Source organism: Gobio gobio, assembly GCF_949357685.1.
Source record: "Gobio gobio genome assembly, chromosome: 10".
NCBI classification, from domain to species: domain Eukaryota; kingdom Metazoa; phylum Chordata; class Actinopteri; order Cypriniformes; family Gobionidae; genus Gobio; species Gobio gobio.
Genome location: NC_137116.1, coordinates 32,159,906 through 32,180,529, shown reverse-complemented (window position 1 = coordinate 32,180,529; position 20,624 = coordinate 32,159,906). Strand labels below are relative to the sequence as shown.

Sequence of the window (20,624 nt, the reverse complement as noted above, 5' to 3'; positions counted from 1 at the left end):
AGGCATTATTAAGGGTTGTAAATGAGAGAGTAAGGGAGGCATATCATACATTGTTTTTATCATTTTATTTTTATCCTGAGGTCTATTTGTAATGTTATTTTATTATTTTGCATTTAAAACATATTTTCGTTTTTTATGACTATTTGTCCACTCTCTCTTTCATTTTGTTATTGTGGCTTTAAGGCTTTTATGTTCACTACCATCCAAAAGTTTGGGGCCTGTAAGATTTTACAATGTTTTGAACATTTCTAATGCTCACTCTGGCTGCATACATTTGATATACATTTCTGTAGAAACTGTAATAAGTTTCCTTCAGGATTATTTTATGAATACAAGATTTAAAAGAACAGCATTTATTTTAAATGTTTTACTGTCACTTTTGATCATTTTAACGTGTTCTTGCTGAATGAAAGTGTTTATTTCTTTCAAAAAATGAACTGACCTCAAACTGTTGAACGGCGGTGTAAATGTTACATATGAAATGAGAAGCAGCATTTACTTATGAGCTTTTGCTAGATTGATAGGTTTTGATATAGAATGTAGAAAGGACCATTTTGGAGTTTTGAGTTTTATAAGTGAGTGTGTTTTTTAGTGCATTGACTTGTTTTCATTTCAAAAGATCAGTGAAAGTTTGGTTCCTTTAAGAGAAGTAAAATTGATCCATGCTGGCTGGCTGGCCTGCTGTGGATGTGATGAGTCTGGATTGACAGTGATGTGAGTAGATTAGAAGAAAAGTTCCCTTCTATTACTGCTCGCTGAAGTCATCCTGACAATCCAAGCATATACATGCTAGCCTTTAGCCGTCATTAGAGAAAGAAAAAGAACAGCACATCTCTGCTTTGCCACTACAGACTTCTCAAATGCTGTGCTGGAATCAAATCTGAGGTGTATTGGAGATTTTCTGAGAGGTTCATTTATAAACAAAGTCTACTGTGAAACGCTGGCTGCCAGTATGCGACTTCACTTGTAAAGTTTCTTTGTGTTTGCGACTTGAGTTTTATTGCCCTGAGGATTCCTAACTATTGAGTATTGTATGTGTGTGTGGGAGAGAAAGCATCGCTTTGCTTTAGTTCAGTGAAGTGATAGGTCTGCTCTCAGTGTGTTGTAATGAGAAATCTGTCCCTGAATTGCCTTAGTTTGACTTCTGCCGCTTATGAATAAGCATCTTTCAATCTGAGAGCGTTCTAGTCACCCCTTTCATTTCTATGGTCCACTCCACATTCTCTTTTTTTCCATGCCAAACTTACTACCTATACAGCATTATCGATGGTTGCTGGGACGTTGCTGTGCAGTTGCTAAGTGGTAAGTGTTGTGAGTGGTTATGAGGAAGTTTCTAGGGTGTTCTGAAGGGTTCCTATGTGATTGCTTGCTGTCAGAAGAACCTACTATGATATACTGGGGCCGGATTCACAAAAAAATCATAAGAATAAAATTCTTCTTAACTGCTATTTTCTTATTATTTCCTGACATACGAATACAGTTAAGATTATTTTGTATTCCCAAAACATTTTGTAAGAATTTTCTTAAGAATGTTCTAAAGACAAAACTTAATGTTCTTAAAAATCCCTGTAAATAACCTCTTAAAGTTAGGATAATCTCCAACTTGTCTTAAATCCCCAAGGTAAGATGTTTAATGAATTAATTTGGTTGTTTAAAATATGAAGCATGACAACATAACAATACATATTACTTTATAAGGTTGTGCGTGAGTACTGTGAAGTGATAACATTGATCAATAATGTAAATAATGATTGGTTATGGTTATGCTTGACGTGGCTTTTTGCTGAATTTGAAATTCAGTAACAACTCGAAAAATGACTCGAAAAAGGGACCTCATGTTTCATTTTATAATTACTTATTTAGTTGCTAAATAGTGCAAACCACACTGACGATACTGTGCTTAAAATGTACAACACTTAATATTTCCCTTTTGTTTGATAAACTGTTGTATAAAATCAATGTCACATTTGCACTGCAGTCGTGTGGATATTTGGGAAAAATTGCATTTAAAAACTTTAAAAACAAAAACTCAAACAGGGTATGTTTTTGAATTGAAGAGAGTTTGATTCTTAAAGCTAGGGTAGGCCATTTCAAACAGGCTAGCAATAGCAAGCTAGCTTTGAAAGCATGAGATCCCACCATCCCTTCAGAGCGTCTCCAAAGCCACGCCTCCTTCAAAACAGATGAGCGCAACGCACACATCTGCAAAGCATCACGAGACACGGCGTTAAATTACCTCATGTGTCAAAGAACATAACATTACATTAATAATGCGTGAGGTCTAGTTGTACAACCTGACTGCTGCAGATTTATATCGCCGTTGATAGCATTGACATAGAAATACATAAATCCGAGTCTGAGGATGTGAACATCTCAGTAGAACATCACGAGTTGCCATCTCGTAATTACGTTTATGACATGGTGTGAATGTAGCATAAGCCTCTTGTTTAGGTTCAGGAGGAACTGTAAAATGTGGATGCTGTTTCCTTGTGGTGCTTGGTGACTGTCTGTCTACTACCTTATGGAACGCGCTGATGATGTACGATGTCTGCGCGGAAGTATGGAAATACATGCAGTTGACAGGCAGGTAGGACATCGTATCTGACCGAATGCAATGATTGGATTAACATTTTCTGGTCCTCTGACTTCCAAAGAAGATATATGTACATTTTTTAAAATTTAGACCACTTCTATTATTGATTAGTATCAGGATGTGAAGAGAGTTTCAACCAGTATAACAAATACGTCAGTCTATGCCTATGTTCTTCATGCAAGCAAGTGGTAAATCCCCAATTTTACAAAAGTGCATTGTTGAGAAAGGCAGTAATGTAGTGCGGTTTGTTAAGGCAGCATACTCTGCATGCAACCTATTATATGCACGCTGCTTGTGTGGATGGAATCAATTTTAAGGTAGGGTAGAATTAAATGAATGGCAAAACCTAGCATTTTGTTTGCATATCCCCTCTGTCACCCCCAGAGGTACGCGTACCCCAGTTTGGGAACCACTTGAGAGAGCACAAGAAAGATGGAGTAAAAATGAATACAATATGCTTGAGACAGGCTCTTTTTTTTTTTTTTTTAACTGTTTAAAATACATGGCACATTAACAATTAGACACTGATTCTGAACTCCCATCAAGGTGAAAACTCTCGGTTTGGTGGAAATATTGTGTGTGCTTATTATGATTATTATGGTAATCTGCAGGCAGCGCGAAAAGATGGCCTAAAGATGGCCCAAAATCTGCCATACAATCAGAAAACACCAAGGTCTTTTCCTTTTTATATTTTCTGAACAAAATATTCATACATTCTTAAGAACTACTTAGAATTTAAATAAGTCAAATAGTCAAAATAATCAAATAATATACAATAACATTGCACACTGCTCCTCAACATTGCTCCCAATTGAATTCATGTCTGTTGAAACAAGTTTGAAATACTCAGGGTTAGGTGTTCAAAATCTCTATATGAGCAATGACTATAGCCAGTCTTTATATACTGTAGTTTCCAATACTAATATACTGTTATAGGGTTTGGCTGAATTCTCTCAAAAAGCCAATAGTGTTTTTTTGTTTGTTTGTTTGTTTAGCTGATGACTTTTTTTTTAATTATTTTTTTTTAATGTGCCATATGTTGTTGTAGACTTGTTTGGATCCACCTTTTCTGGGCAAATGTAGCATAGCTTTTTTTCTGAGCATGCTGGGCACTGGCTCAAGATGTGATGTTGTCAGGGATTTCTTCAGTGATCTGGGACAGATTGGAAACAGCTGCTCGGAGGCTAACGGAACTGGAATTATCAGGCATTGAGTCTAAACGATGTGATTAAAAAATAGATCAGAAAAGCGAGATTCCTCTAACTGTTTCATTATGTATCGTAATGAATCAACTTATTACTGAGCATGTCTGTGGTGTGATGTAGTCTGAAGTGCTCATATTTTACATCTCTGTTCTCTTTAAATTGTGGTCATTCATTTAAAGTGATAGTTCACCCAAAAGCCCTTGTGTTGTTCTAAAGCTGTATCATTTGTTTCTTCTGTGGAAGACAAAAGGAGATTTTTTGTATAATGAAAATTGATGGAGGCTCGTAAGTCTAGAAAAAAGAAACTCTGAGTCTGTAAGGTAAGTCTGTAAGAGTTTTTAAAGTGCTATTTTGCTATTTTAGGGCTGCAGCTATCGATTCTTTTTGTAATCGATTAATCTAACACTAAATCGATCGATTAATCGGATAAAAAATGTGTGTGTGTTTTTAAAACAACCAAAACAAATAATGCATGACGAAAATGAAGAGGAAAAGCTATTTAATTTATTAATATGCACAACAGGTTTCATGCTGTAATCTAGCCCTGACATCAAAGTAAATATCTGTTTTATGTAGATTTCTACACCTGCAGCATTTACCATTAGGCTACTAACAAATAATATATAATTTCTGGGGTGAGCCTATTTGCTATGGGAACCTAGCAACCTGTCTGTGTGTGTGTGTGTGTGTGTGTGTGTACGCGTGCCATGCGTGAGGAAGAGTGACGCCCCAGTCAGACCAGTTGCTTCATTGCAGTTTGGTACAGCAGAAAAACATACATTAATTTTCAATAGAATGCTGCATTTGGCTTGCATCACTTGCATTGCGGTGCATTTTAGGTGAAGCATCCGTTCGTAAAATCGCGTCACAACATCACGTCCCGGTATACAATGAATGCATGCTGAAATTATTGTTGCGTGGCTACATAAAAGTTTAAGCATATGTGATGCATTGCCGCGATTGGTCTGACTGGCGTGTGAGAGAGACGAGCGCGCATGTGTGTGTGTGTGTGTTTGTGAAGGGGTTCTTTTTTTAGGCAATACTCTCTTGCAATTGAACGTGAATACGTTTACTACTTAAAAACATCAAAGCTAAACACCATAGCTAGTCAAACCGCATCACGACATCGCTACAAATTATGGGATTAAAATCAGCGAACATCAATGTATAGGCTACGTTACCATTGAAGTCCTACCGCTGTGAAATGACAGGTATACTTTGCAACAGACACATTGCACCTTGTTCTCTTCTTTTTTAAGAATGTAATGATCCCAAACTTTAGACATTCTCTTCCGTTTATGGACATCTTTACTCTCAGCCATCGTGCCAACTAAATTCAAAATGTATCACGCGCTATGGTGTGCTTCCTGAACATTGAACAGCGGTCCGTGTGAATCAGATCCCTGCGTGTATAGTGCGCGTCATAGGAATTTAACGAGGCTTCAAGGCAGAATTTTTGCCTCGAGGAATTTTTGTAATCGAGTTAATCGAGTAACTCGATGAATCGTTTCAGCCCTATGCTATTTTAAAGGTTCCTAACTTTGTTTTGGTGGTCTCCTACAACTGGTTTACATGCATCAAAGGTCAAAAAACAATATAATATACATTGCACATCACCACATTTTTCAATGATTCTCAAACAACTCGACGGATGAATCAGTCTCTCTAAATCGATCCTTTCCGGATTTCAGCTTCCTCAGTCCTCAGCGATTCAAGTATAGGCCTCTGCAGGATAGTAATAGGAGTTGCTACATCAGTGGGCGAGGCCATAAACAGAGGGCGTTTTTCACTGCGTTACCTGATTTGGCCACGTCACAGTGTGGGTAGGGTTTAGGGGTGGGGTCGGGTGGGGTCGGGTCGGGTGAAGGGGATAATTTTAATTTCATGGTTCATAAACAGAACACCCATCAGTTTGAAAACTAGGGCTGTGCTCAAAATATCGATACAACGATATATCGTCATGAACTCCTGTAGATGCACGTATCGATACAGCAGCTGCCATATCGATATTGTGTGCTTTTGAGTCAAGTGGTGCCAATTTTGACAACGTGAGCAGCAGTGTAAGACATTCAAAATGGATAAGAGGAAGTAGTTACAGTTTTTGCAGCGTGCCTCCCATCCATTAAATATTTGTGCCTTGTTACTATTGATATGAAACAAAGTCTTAGATTTCAAGAATTTTGCTAGCCTGACGTCGTCATACTCAATTCTAGTCAGAATATGAGTCTGATTCTGCTCCGTTGGGTTGTGATTATGGGGCGTGTTTCAACCGAACCAGGAAAGACCTCAATTGGATAGACCTACAACCAATCAGAGCAACGGAGCGACGCACAAAGTTAGTTGTCAAATGTCAACAGAACTCAACTGCACTGTGTTGCCATGTCCGCGGGTTGAAGCGACCCCAATTATGTGATATACAGACCCAGGAATGCGATTTTTAGCTGCCAGCCCTGCCAACATAACACATATTTTACCCCCCAAATGCCTTTTTTCCCGGAGAACCCCCCTGGAAAGCTATTGGGCTTGTTTTTGGCTAGTTTTGAGGAACGTTAGCAATTTGGCGGGTTTTGTTGTAAAAACTTGGCAACCCTGTACCTGCAGACAGAAAGACATGGATATCTTGGATGACAAGGGGGTGAGTAAATTATAAGCAAAAGTTTATTTGAAAGTTAACTAATCCTTTAATACTTATTTTTTTTTAAAACGCTGTATTTTTCTTATATTTTATCTTTATTCCGCAACGCTGTCTCCACTGTCCTTTGAACGGCTTGTTTGCTTCCTGCTTCTATGAAGCCCATCCCTCAGAAAACGCAATGGTCTCAGATTGGTTAGATGGCCAAATGTAGTTTGTAGTTCTGCAACAGCTCTCTCTCTTTCGTAATGACTGTGACGAGGCCTCGCCCACTTTGTTGCGTGTTCGCGGCGGCAGTGTTTATGTTAATAGCAAGGGTTTATGATGTCCCCAACCCGGGAAGAAGCTTGTTGTAGTCCAAACCGGCCGTTTTTGTAGGCAATAAACTGCCATAAATTTAAAAGACAATATCTCCGTTTGCATTGAACTTTCAGCGCTGTAACTTTGCAGATACTGTTTATGCTCAAGCAGCAACATTACACACTAACTAAAGTTAAAAAAGTTAAATTGCATGCCACCACCCCTTTATAATAATTCCTGCATGTTTGAATTAATCTGGCAAGTTTTTATGACAGCCACCATTTAAATTAAAATTTAAAACATAATTGAGTGTAATTTGTACAAATCAGTTCATTTTTGACATTCAGTATTTTAGTAGGCTACAACTGACTCCCATAGTCTACAGCATTAGTTGAGAGATGTGTGTACCTGATATGTATCCAAAATAATCAATATTGAATCGAGTCATTCCAAGCTTTTTTGTGACAATTTATTTAATTAATTTAACTCATTGTTTTTGAATAACAAAAACAAAATAATTTTTCACATATCGTATCGTGACTTTAGTATCGTGATGCGTATCGTATCGTGACATTGTTGGTGATACACAGCCCAATTGAAAACACCCACAAATTTAGAAACGCCCACTTTTGTTCTGCAGAGACCTCATACTCCAGCGATTGCACACACTGTAAAGACCGTAACGATGATGTTAATTTTACTGTATCAATCTGAGCCTGAGTCTGATGATGAAACATTGGAAGAACTAGTTATTCAACTCAAACTTCTATTGCAAGGACGACTTGAGCAGGACGTTTCTCATTGATACGCTACTCATTTTGAGGTACATTATGAGATGTTTCAGCTGTAATTCCTCACCATCAACATTAACAAGAGTATGTCCATCAACAAACCAATGTGTATATATCTAATTTATTGCGGTGCATATGAAAGAACTGTATCAATAACGGTGCATGTTAGCCCAGCACTAACGTGAATGACTGATGGAACAAACGTTTGAAAAACAAATCTTATTCCATCCTTTATCTTTACTCAAAGTAGTAAGAACAACAGACAGTCAGCATTTACATTAACAGTTTTAGGTAATAGTGGCCCACAGCTGCTTAGCAGAACTATTTCAGTAAGACAGTAATAACGTACACGATATAAAACACAAAACTACATATTTTGAACACCCGGTAGAAAATATATAATTAATAATACTTACAGGTTGTGATTCTGAGGATCAAGTTGGTCCAAATAAACTGAGTACTGACCCATCTTTCAAGAGCAAGCGTTTTGCAAATCCCGCGTTGAACTTCGAGATTTGAGAAGCAAATGACGTTTGAGAGCTGGTCAAGTTGGTCGCGAGCGGACAACGTACAACATAGGCGGGCGTTGTGCGAATGTCTTATCTAGTAGAACCATCATGAAGTGGGATTTGAAATACAAGCGACTCATTTAGGTGGTTCAGAGTCGATTCTTTCTTTTGGGAGACAATAACTTTATTATTGTACTTTGTAGAACGTTTACATTCACTGATAGCTATGTTACACATTGCGTGAAAGGGAATATATTTGAAAAACCCCAATAGGGGCGCTTTAATGTTTTGGTCTCTTATGCTTACCAAGGCTGCATTTGTTTAATCAAAAGTACAATATTGTGTATAACAGCACTATAATGCATCCTTGCTGTGCATCCTAAAGTATTAATTTCTTTAAAAAAAACATCTTTCTGTCTGTAAACTTTTAAATGGTATTGAAAATTCACTTTAAATGTAGTTTGTATATCTTGTGCTTATATTCTATTAAGTCTTTTGATGCCATAAATAATAGTCTTTTTTATTTTCCAGTGAAAATATTGCCCTCCACCATAGGATATAAGATGTGCAGTTGGTTTTGAGAGTTTGATTGCTCCTTTTTATTATTTTAATAATCTATTTTCCTCCTGTACTGATGATCAATATGGAGAAAAGGCCTGACAGGACCCTTGTTTACTCTGCAGAGCTAATTGATTCTCACTGCTGTTCTGATCAATTTCATTTCACACATCATTATGTCAGCATAAATATTGTCCCACTGTGCCCACAGATAAATGCTGGTCTTTAATATTTTGTCTTCTTTTAAAATGTTATCTTCGCACCTTTCGATTAATCTTCACTGCCGGTGCTACAGAGACCGTTAATGTGTTAACGAGAATGTGACCTATTGTTATTGTCCTCTTTATTTAGCCGAGGCTTTAATTATAATCCTACATTCATTCTTTCTGTATGAAGTTCATTCCTTCAAGCGTTACAGTAATGTCAGCATTTGTGAAAGCAGTGTTTTTCATAGCCTGTGTTAAAGAACATTATGGCTTTGAGCAATTTTAAGAGGTTTTAAGAGGCTGCTTGTGATGCCACAAAGCAGCTAAAAGAATAAGGTCACCTACAAGCTTTCTATAGGTTTTTGTCCTTTTGTTTGCTAACTTCGTCCTTCATTTTTCCTCACTGTGTTCAAATGAAGATAGAAGTAATAGAATAGACAATTTTTTTTCACTTCAGAAATATTCACTTTCACTTTATATTCTTTTCTTATATGTTTTTTTTTTTTCAGCAGAAAGAAAACGCCAGTCAAATGTTTTTACACACTTTCTTATGATCTTAGGCTTCTTATGAACCTTTTGACCTAAAGGTTTAATGTTTAAAATGGCTGACATTTTTTATAGTTATGCTTTTATAAATCTGACAAAAAGGTTCAACGATCCAAAATTTTAATTTATAAAAATGAAAAATTTTTAGTAAGAAGAGTTTTCTGTAATTTAGGTAAGAGATATTTAAAAGAGATTCAAATATTATATTTTTATATAAATCCCATTCTTCCCTTAGTTTATTCAGCAAGGATGTGTTACATTAATCAAAAGTGGCATAAAGGATTTATTTATAATGCTACAAAAGGTTTCTATTTTTTTTTACTTTCTTTTGAACTTTCTATTCATCAAAGAATCCTAAAAATGTGTTATGGTGGTTTCCACAAACTTATTAAACAGCAATGTTTTCATCATTGATAATAATAAGAAATGTTTCTTAAGCTTTGCCTTCATAGGAATAAATTACATTTGAAAATATATTAAAATAGAAAACAGCTATTTTAAATTGCAGTAATATTTCAGTTTTTACTGTATTTTTTGATCAAATAAATGCAGCCTCTTGTAAGCATTAGAGACTTCTTTCAAAAACAATAAAAATTCTTACTACAAACTACAAACTTTGGAACTATAGTTTATATACCTAATAAACCTCACTAAATTTGGTTATATTTATGCTTTTTTTTTTTTACTGTAAAATAATATTTGTAGCTGGAAATCCCTACTGCACAGCACAGAGTAGAATTGGTCAAATGTTTTCTTCTCTTTCCTTTCTCTGGTGCTGTTCTCTCTTTCTGGTGGTCCCATGTTAATTTGAGTAGCGCACCGAGTAGATGAGTGCAGATTCTCTATCTCTGCCTCTTAGTGCATGGGAGTAGCAAAGGCTAATTGAATAGCATAGCTGTAATAGGCTAGATTTAATTTGACTTGCCCTCACTGAAAACCAATTAGGAAAACGGTGAGGAGGGGTGGCCGCCTTCTAGACTGACACTCTCTACGTCTGCAGAGTTTCACAGGACTAGCAGCCGAGCCATTCGGCAAATGTTTGCCTGTGCTCACAGCATTCATGACCTGACCCCAATACAAATGGCCCCCTGGTTGTTGGGAAAAAAAGGCTTAACCATATTCACAGACAGCCAAACACGCTAATTAAAATTGATAATGGGGAGAGAACAAGCTCAGCTCCACAAAGCTGACAAAATGCGGGATTTTTCAGGCCCTTGTTTGTTTAGAAGTTGGACATTGAGCCAAGGGGAAGGTCAGTTTTGTGGTGCTGAACTGGCATGATGGCTTATTAATCTGCTCTGATTGTTTCTTATTGAATGTGAATTGTTTTAGATTGAATTTATTATTGAATTCATGTTTTATATATTCCAGATGCTTGGTAATGTTTCTCTAATACTTATAAACAACTCTCAAAAAAGGTTATTTTAAAAAGCATATATTTTATGGTTTAATCTAGGGCTGTGACGGTGGCAGTTTTTTAACACCAGCGGTGGCGCAGTGGTTGGTACACACACACGTGTGTGTATATATATATATATATATATATATATATATATATATATATATATATATATATATATATATATATACAGTGAGGAAAATAAGTATTTGAACACCCTGCTATTTTGCAAGTTCTCCCACTTAGAAATCATGGAGGGGTCTGAAATTGTCATCGTAGGTGCATGTCCACTGTGAGAGACATAATCTAAATAAAAAAAATCCAGAAATCACAATGTATGATTTTTTAACTATTTATTTGTATGATACAGCTGCAAATAAGTATTTCAACACCTGAGAAAATCAATGTTAATATTTGGTACTGTAGCCTTTGTTTGCAATTACAGAGGTCAAACGTTTCCTGTAGTTTTTCACCAGGTTTGCACACACAGCAGGAGGGATTTTGGCCCACTCCTCACAGATTTTCTCTATATCAGTCAGGTTTCTGGCCTGTCGCTGAGAAACACGGAGTTTGAGCTCCCTCCAAAGAATCTCTATTGGGTTTAGGTCTGGAGACTGGCTAGGTCGCGCCAGAACCTTGATATACTTCTTACAGAGCCACTCCTTGGTTATCCTGGCTGTGTGCTTCAGGTCATTGTCATGTTGGAAGACCCAGCCTCGACCCATCTTCAATGCTCTAACTGAGGGAAGGAGGTTGTCCCAAAATCTCGCAATACATGGCCCCGGTCATCCTCTCCTTAATACAGTGCAGTCGCCCTGTCCCATGTGCAGAAAAACACCCCCAAAGTATGATGCTACCACCCCCATGCTTCACAGTAGGGATGGTGTTCTTGGGATGGTACTCATCATTCTTCTTCCTCCAAACACGTTTAGTGGAAGTTCTATTTTGGTCTCATCTGACCACATGACTTTCTCCCATGACTCCTCTGGATCATCCATATGGTCATTGGCAAACTTAAGACGGGCCTGGACATGTGCTGGTTTAAGCAGGGGAACCTTCCGTGCCATGCATGATTTCAAACCATGACGTCTTAGTGTATTACCAACAGTAACCTTGGAAACGGTGGTCCCAGCTCTTTTCAGGTCATTGAGCAGCTCCTCCCGTGTAGTTCTGGGCTGATTTCTCACCTTTCTTAGGATCATTGAGACCCCACGAGGTGAGATCTTGCATGGAGCCCCAGTCCGAGGGAGATTGACAGTCATGTTTAGCTTCTTCCATTTTCTAATGATTGCTCCAACAGTGGAGCTTTTTTCACCAAGCTGCTTGGCAATTTCCCCGTAGCCCTTTCCAGCCTTGTGGATGTGTACAATTTTGTCTCTAGTGTCTTTGGACAGCTCTTTGGTCTTGGCCATGTTAGTAGTTGGATTCTTACTGATTGTATGGGGTGGACAGGTGTCTTTATGCAGCTAACGACCTCAAACAGGTGCATCTAATTTAGGATAATAAATGGAGTGGAGGTGGACATTTTAAAGGCAGACTAACAGGTCTTTGAGGGTCAGAATTCTAGCTGATAGACAGGTGTTCAAATACTTATTTGCAGCTGTATCATACAAATAAATAGTTAAAAAATCATACATTGTGATTTCTGGATTTTTTTTATTTAGATTAGGTCTCTCACAGTGGACATGCACCTACGATGACAATTTCAGACCCCTCCATGATTTCTAAGTGGGAGAACTTGCAAAATAGCACAGTGTTCAAATACTTATTTTCCTCACTGTGTGTATATATATATAAATATATATATATATATATATATATATATATAGTGGTCATATATATATATATATACCTCAATTAAATAGCCTACATTTTGAAAATAAAAAATATAAACAAGGCTCTCAAACATCCATTTAAGCATGTGTGTTTATTTTAGTACTTCCGTCAGTAAAACAACATACTACAGCCTGCAAAACATTTAAATAAATATCAGTAAATAATGGTAATATAACTAATATAAGAAAGTTAAATATTAATTAAAAAAAATATTTGTTTTATATTTCCCCACAGAGGTGCGTGCCGCTTTGCGCTGAAAGGGATGTGGGACACGAGCAGGAAAGAGAGCTTCGCTTTTCTAATATCTTCATGTTTTCTCAAATTCTCCTAATGTTCCAAAACTAGATTAGAAAATGGATTGTAGTAATTGGTGTGAAGAGCGAATTTATCTTCCGCAGGGTCAAGAACTTTAGGCTTTGTTTGATTACGCGCTGCGAGAGAAAGCAAAACTAAAAATCTCCGGCGTGTATGAAATGCGCTATACACATAAACTTGACGCACCTAAATTATCAAACGAGGAAACTAACTAGCAAATCAGGCAGACAAAACGGTGACAGAACACAGAAAAAAACAAAACAAAAGCAGATTACATGTGACATATTTATTCTCATATTGCCAGGAGTCATTTTTTGATTGAACTGGAGGCTGTCCTTAAAACACCGTGAAGGAGAATAAACTGTCTAAGAATCATTGTTTTGTATTACTCTTCTGTAATTGAACTCTTCTGACAAGGACTAGTTTATAAAATAAACACACTGATGGTGGATCTTTTTCTTGCTCTCTTTCAGCCCTTTTCTCTTTTTTTCTGCCTGATCATTTATTCTCTCCCTTTTGAGGGCTGCTGATGTCCAGATGTCTGTTTTTGTTATGGACATTAGTGTGGTGGGTTGCTGGAGGGGTGAGCTTGTGTTGCCCAATTGCCTGTTGGCGGGGTGTAGGAGCCATGCAGCTGGGGACGAGTTGGGCTATAAATACCCTGCTGCTCACTCTCTTGAGGCCAATGGCTGTGCAATGCTCTAGCTCTTTCTCTGATCTACAGCAACTCTTTCAGCATGCAGCATTTGAAAGGTCATTGAGTGGTCAGCCATGCAAATGATGGATCTTAGACGACTATGTGATTATACTCTCTTATAAAGGTTCTTCAGTAGTTCTTTGCAACACATTCGGTTCTGCAAAGAAATTTCGATAACACTTTAGTCGATTCTTAACTAGTATGCATATTACTAGGATATTGGCTGTTTATTAGTACTTATAAAGCACATATTAATGCCTTATTCTGCATGACCATATTCCACATCCCTTAATCATACCCAATACCTAAAATTAACAACTACCTTACTAACAATTAATAGGCCTTAAGCAATAATTGGGAGTTTATTGAGGCAAAAGTCATTTTGTGTAGTTAATAGTGAGAATTGGACCCTAATCTAAAGTGTGACCATTTTCACTGTTAGGGGCTCCTGACTGACTTTTTTCAATCCTTTTTTAGGATTGACTGTCTGCTCTGTGATTTAATGAAATCGGGTGCAAAATTTGTAAAATATGCAAGAAAAATAGTGTAGTAATAATAATAATAGTAATATCAAAGATGTATAATATATATAATAGTATACATATTTTGAATTAAGATCAAATGAATCATTAAGAATTAATAACTTTTTATCAACTTTTTATTAATTATTAAACAAAATAAATGTTTTAATATCTAATAATTCAACATTTCAGTTTATGGGATTTGCGTTCTTAAATGAGGGGATATACATGTATATAGTGCAAATTAAATAAATATTTAACTAAATTTTACGAGTACAAAATGTATTAAACATGTTTAAAAAAATATACAGACTTTTAAAGCAAGTGGTTATTTTATTAGATATTATTTTTAAGCAAATCTATGTTTTTAAATGTTACATTTTTATATTATCACTTTTTTTTTTCATTGTGTAAAAGGTCATCATATATAAAAGTCTGTACAGTTCAAGACTTTATTTTAACAAAAGGGTATCTCGAATATTCTGTGGTCCATGCCAGCAAAAAAATCCTGTTTTAGACTACATAATGGTGGAAGCTTTACTGTAACTTTACACATTTATATAAAGGGCCTGTTTTCACTTGATCACTCCGATGCCTTTTTACTGATCGGATAGCTATCCGATTTGTTAAAACTGTTCCATCCACATAATTGTGTCTTCGCAAAACAAATACAAAAACTGCACTATATGCAAGTTCACGTCAACGAAAGCAACAGCTATGAGCCGCAACAGGAGAGAGAGCGAAATCAGCACTTGTAAGATCATTTAGTCTCACTACTTTTTATGCGCGGTGCACATTGTACGATTTTGGTCTGTCCCAGACAAAAGATGACCAATCATGACGATTTCTGTGGTCGTGACTCCTAAACGGTGGTCCTATATCGTACAATGAGAGAGGTTCAAAGACGGCCGTTGTCACGGTCTTGTGACCAAAGATAGCCTGTGATCATTTTCTGACAGTGTCAGAAATTTAGCATGATCATCTCACAGTGTGTTTGCTGCTACGACTTACGTCTACTGACTAGCCAATAAAAATGCAGCATAAAATGGCGTATTGATCAACATGACATGGCGCTAACATTTTAAATGACTAACCTCAAGCTTCATTTGCAAAATGTGCATGTTGGCCTCTTTTCACCACTAGCCATAACTGCATCCATATTCTCCTCATTCGTTTCCTCCTCTTTTTTTCAGCGCACATAAAAACCACAATTGCCTAAGTACGATTCATCTTTCTCTATTTGTTATACCACTACGCTATGCATGCTGTTGACATTTATTCTTCTACTAACTTGCAAGCATAAGGATTTGAGTGAGTTTGACAAGGGCCAAATTGTGATGTCTAGACGACTGGATCAGAGCATCACCAAATCTGCCGCTCTTGTGGGGTGTTCCCGACCAAGACTCATTGATGCACATAGGGCTGGCCCATGTGGTCCGATCAAACAGACAAGCTACTCTAGCTCAAATTGCTCAAGAAGTTAAATGCTGGTTCTGATAGAAAGCTGTCAGAATACACAGTGCATCACAGTTTGTCGCGTATGGGGCTGCATAGCCACAGACCAGTCAGGGTGCCCATGCTGACCCCTGTCCACCGCCGAAAGCGCCAACAGTGGGCATCAGAACTGGACCATGGAGCAATAGAAGATGGTGGCCTGGTCTGATGAATCCCGTTTTCTTTTACATCACATGGATGGGTGGGTGAGGGTGCGTCACTTACCTGGGGAACACATGGCACCCGGATGCACTATGGGAAGAAGGCAAGCCGGTGGTGGCAGTGTGATGCTTTGGGCAATGTTCTGCTGGGAAACCTTGGGTCCTGCCATCCATGTGGCCAAATGCCATGTGGCATTTATACCTGGTCTTTTCACAATCGGATAGCTATCCATTCAAAAAAACACATGAAGTGATCAGGTGTAAAAAGCCCCATATACTGTTTTTGAAACTTTTTTGTTCATTCATTTGCCTACTGGTTTGTTTGGACCAACTGAATGATTGTTTTCAGAGAATGTCATATGAGCCATGTCAAGAAAGCACAGACAGATTTAACAGATCCGTTGTGACACAAACACTGACTTACATACGGACGCATGCACACACACACACACACACACACACACACACACAAACTCTCAGTCAACATATACCCAACCACAGCCAAAAGACAGTTGGATGGAAGCTTAACACAACATGCCTGGGGGTCAGCAGGCTATTTGTTTTCACATACTTGTCAATGATCAAACCATTTTCCCTTCGCAGCTATTCACACCACAGTCTAATTTTAGCCCTGTAGATTATCCGTGGTTCGTTCCCTCAGTGTAATGTTTCTGAATCTTCTCCAGAACAAAGGCCGCCCCCCGTTACACCTGACTGCAGCCATGAATTAGTAAACATCCTTTTTGTTCCTTCTGCTTCCTGTGATCTGAAGGGCTAAGCTAACCGTTAGGCTAACTCACCTATCCTGGTCATTTAAGAGCGGACGCTTAGGCAGGTGTGAGTATCTGAAGATCTCAAATGCCATATATGTAGGCACTTTAAACTGAAATTTTAAACTGCTGAGTCATTACATGGCTGTTTTTGATGCCTTTTATACCACATTAGTTTCTTTTATGAAGTATTTTGCACTCTTGTCAAATGGCATCATTGATTTCTTCAGGCTGCAAATATAGTCAATATTAGTCTTTCATAGTGAGAGATTTTCTTTGGAGTGCTAGTCAAACTATTGAATTTGATTATAAATGATATACAGTGGAGTCCAAAAGTCTGAGAACTATAAAGGTATATATAACTATAAAGAATATATTTCATTATATGTCCAATATAAAAGAAAAGGAAAACTATTTTTAAAAAATCTAGTTTAAACACATCGAGTTCTTAGAATATGCTTTGTATTTATGTTGGTTCCATATAGTTTTGAAAATTTTTATAGTATTTTGAAAGAAAGTTTCAATTTATTGTCTCTAAAAATGTAAAATGATGAAACATGAAAGTTGGCTTGAAAATAAGGTCTTCCAAGAATTTACACTTCACAATATCTTTCATTTAAATCATTCCTGCCCAAGGCACTGCAAAAAAAACACGGGGGGGGGGGGGGGGGGGGGGGGGGGGAGGAGAGTTGTGTTAGTACTAGTAGTGTGTTGAGATTCGCGGTTATGGTAAGGACATTTGTGAAACACGCTCAAAGCAGTTGACCAATCACAACACACTGGTCAAGAAAGCCAGCCAATCAGAGCACATTGCGTTTTTGGGAAGGAGGTGCGTTTCCCCAAAGCATTGTTAGCCTATAGTTTCTCCAAAGTATTGTTAGCCTATATATATATATATATATATATATATATATATATATATATATATATATATATATATATATATATATATATATATATATATATATATATATATATATATATATATATATATATATATATATATATATATATATATATATATATATATATATTTTAGCGTGTCAACAATCAGAGCTGTTCATGAGGAGTGCACATGTATAAGGAAACCCGGAGTATGAGGGAACCCGCGATGAATCAAACTTTAAATTTGCTAAACGGCAGGGAACAAAAACAGTGAAGTTGTCCTCAGTTCATTGCAGCAGCATGTCAGAAAAATTACGTGGAGAAAGCTGCTGACTAAATGAACCACATGTATTCAGGAGTAAGTGTACGCCAAATACTGTATGTTAACGTGATTTAAAAAATACTGGCTTACTGTTGTTTATGTAAATGAACTATAATAATATTAATTTCATTCATTGTATTCTCGAATTGATTAAAGCTGCAGTCCGTAACTTTTGGCTCTCTAGCGGTTAATAAACAGAACTACATGCGTCTTGTGGAAGAACATTTTAGCCGGAGCTACTTCTCTTAGTTTATGTCTATGACGAGTCATGCAAGTACTGTGCTACTCCACAGCGGTGCGACCCGAACCGGACTAAAATAGTCCGAATAAAATGTATTCATGATGTACTTGCTTATTAAATAAATGTTACAAATTTTGTACACAAAAAAGTTACGGCCTGCAGCTTTAATTAGTAGAAGTTATTACTCCACCATCTGCATGTGACATCATTAATGACAGTCCTATATTGTTAAACTAATGTGGTACAAACGACGGTGTGACTGGTTTTGGGAAACAGTCGTAGCTAGCTAGTTTCAACAAAAATGCATCATGGTGGTTAAGCAGTGAGTTATGTCGTTGTACAGGAAATGCACCCCAGACTGTGAAGAGAGGTGCTGCTATAATAATGTAAAATATTTGAAAACACATTTTTGAACATTCAAGCTACTACTCTAGTAAACCCCAAAAACAAAACCAAGACTTTGTAAAAGGGTCCTCTTTAATATATAAGTGGAAAATGGCAACAACAACAAGATTTTCAATGTGATCTCACACGTTTGGACATTTGAGTGTGACTGCATGTCACACTGATTATGTGGTTGTTTCCTGAATACTCAGTTTTTTCACTCATATTTCAATCAGATCATAGCAGTCTGACAGCTACTTGAATATTTAAGCTTTTCAGTAACTGAGAGCTTTTGGTGAAGTCAAACATCTGGTTCAGCTCCTGTTTTAGCATTCATGTTATCTGTCTAACAGCAGCAAGCAAGATCATCTGTGTGTGTGTGTGTGTGTGTTTGTTCATTTACAGCAGTTTAATATACCCACACACATGTTTTAATGACTGTTTGTTCATTGTTTTCTTTACATTCAAATTGAGCAGGTGTTAATGTTTTGTATGTAACCCAAACCAGTTTATGGACACACACACACACACACACATACATATGAACAAACAGACGCGTTGATAAGCTGCTGTTTGCTTGCCAGAGTAGTAATGGCCCCTGGTAATGTGTAAAGAACATGATGATGGTGTAATGTTGCTTTGTACTCACTGGCCACCTGCTAAAGTCAGGCCTTACAGGAAACCAGCACTGTTGACAAGAACCACAAAAGAGTCACTCTGCTAACAAAGAACACGGACATACTGGCTAGCTAGACTATTTAATAGTAGATGACATGCTTGTTTAGCTGTTACATTCATATATTTTTTTCCTGCATAAAGGAAAAAAATCATAATAAAGTTGATATTTTCAGTTGAACTTTGACCTTTAGGTAGCAAAAATAGCACATACAAGAAAAGTTAGTACTGTGAAAAGCTTTAACATTAAGCTTGAATTAATATGCCACTTGTCTGATATTTCATAATTAATGTAACAACATTTATACATTAAGTGTGCCATAAGTGTACGTTACAGTGTCCAAATACTTTTGGGGCCACAGTAGAAGCATTTAGCTTTTTATAATTTTATATAATGTTATTTATTCATATTATTTAATAAGATACATTTATTTATGCATAATGTACATAACTGTTTAAAACTTTGGGGTCAGTAAGATTTTTTCTTAAAGGAGTCATATGCTCTTATGCGGCATTTATTTGATCAAAAATGCTGTAAAAAGAGAAATATTGTGAAATCCATCCATCCATCCATCCATCCATCCATCCATCCATCCATCCATCCATCCATCCATCCATCCATCCATCCATCCATCCATCCATCCATCCCAATATTTATGTAGTTTTATTTCTGTTTTCCAGAAACTGCGAAATGAGGTGCTTCCATTGCATTTATCTGAGTTATCGGCCCAGCATGTGGAAGCGTACCGACTGCTAGAGGACAGGAAACACAAACTGTCACCCGAGACCGCCGCCCTCTACCTGCTTCGACAACAGCATAAGCTTTTGGTCAGTCTGCATGCATCCGTTCTCTTAACCGTATGGCAATCACAACAAAGACTTTGCGTTTGTTTTAATGTTTAAGGGTTTTGCTTCAGGAAAGTAAAGATGGAGAGTGTGTTTTGTTCCTTGCATAATGTTAAAGCCTAAATGGATGTTTGCTTAAATTGATTTTGACACACACTCTTATGTGCATATATGCATATATCACACCGGAGATTGTTTGGAAGTCTTCAGGCTTCTCTTTGATGTGCTGGTCTAGATGTAAATGCATTGCATTGCTTACATGCACACACCAGCTTACATTCCTGTCACATCATGTTTCCCAGTAGAAGCTGTCCGTGAGTCATCAGGTTTCTAGCTTTCAATTCTGTAAAAGAAGTGTTGTCCACATAATACTGGATTGTATGTAATGAATTTTGGCACAAATGTATTAAGTTGAGATTTATTGCATTCAGGCAAATATTCATTAGTTGTAAAACATTGAATTATGTAGTGCCTTTGGCTTATATCACAAATACAGTGTCGACATAACTATGGCATTCACATTATAAAAATATCATTTAATATTTGATTTTAGTGGGTGTTGTTTCATGTCTGTTCTCATGATTACACATAATCATGTGATCAGTCGTGTGGCATGTTCGGTTCTCTTTCTCAGTCTCGCATTCTCTTTTTGTTTTGAACACTGTGGATGCACAGAGCTGCAGTTCCTCTCACCTGTTAGTTGCTTGGAAACAGCATTTTTATAAAAGCAGTCCATTA

At 37.1% G+C, this 20,624-nt stretch overlaps 1 protein-coding gene across 1 annotated transcript in view; it reads left to right on the top strand.

Annotated features, from left to right (window-relative positions):
- LOC307132372 (uncharacterized protein) overlaps nt 1–20,624 on the top strand; it is a 117,619-nt gene that overhangs the window by 32,194 nt on the left and 64,801 nt on the right. Inside the window, exon 3 of the mRNA XM_079826625.1 lies at nt 19,722–19,868. Within this exon, the coding sequence (XP_079682751.1) occupies nt 19,722–19,868 (147 nt within the window). The remainder of the gene's footprint in view (nt 1–19,721; nt 19,869–20,624) is intronic.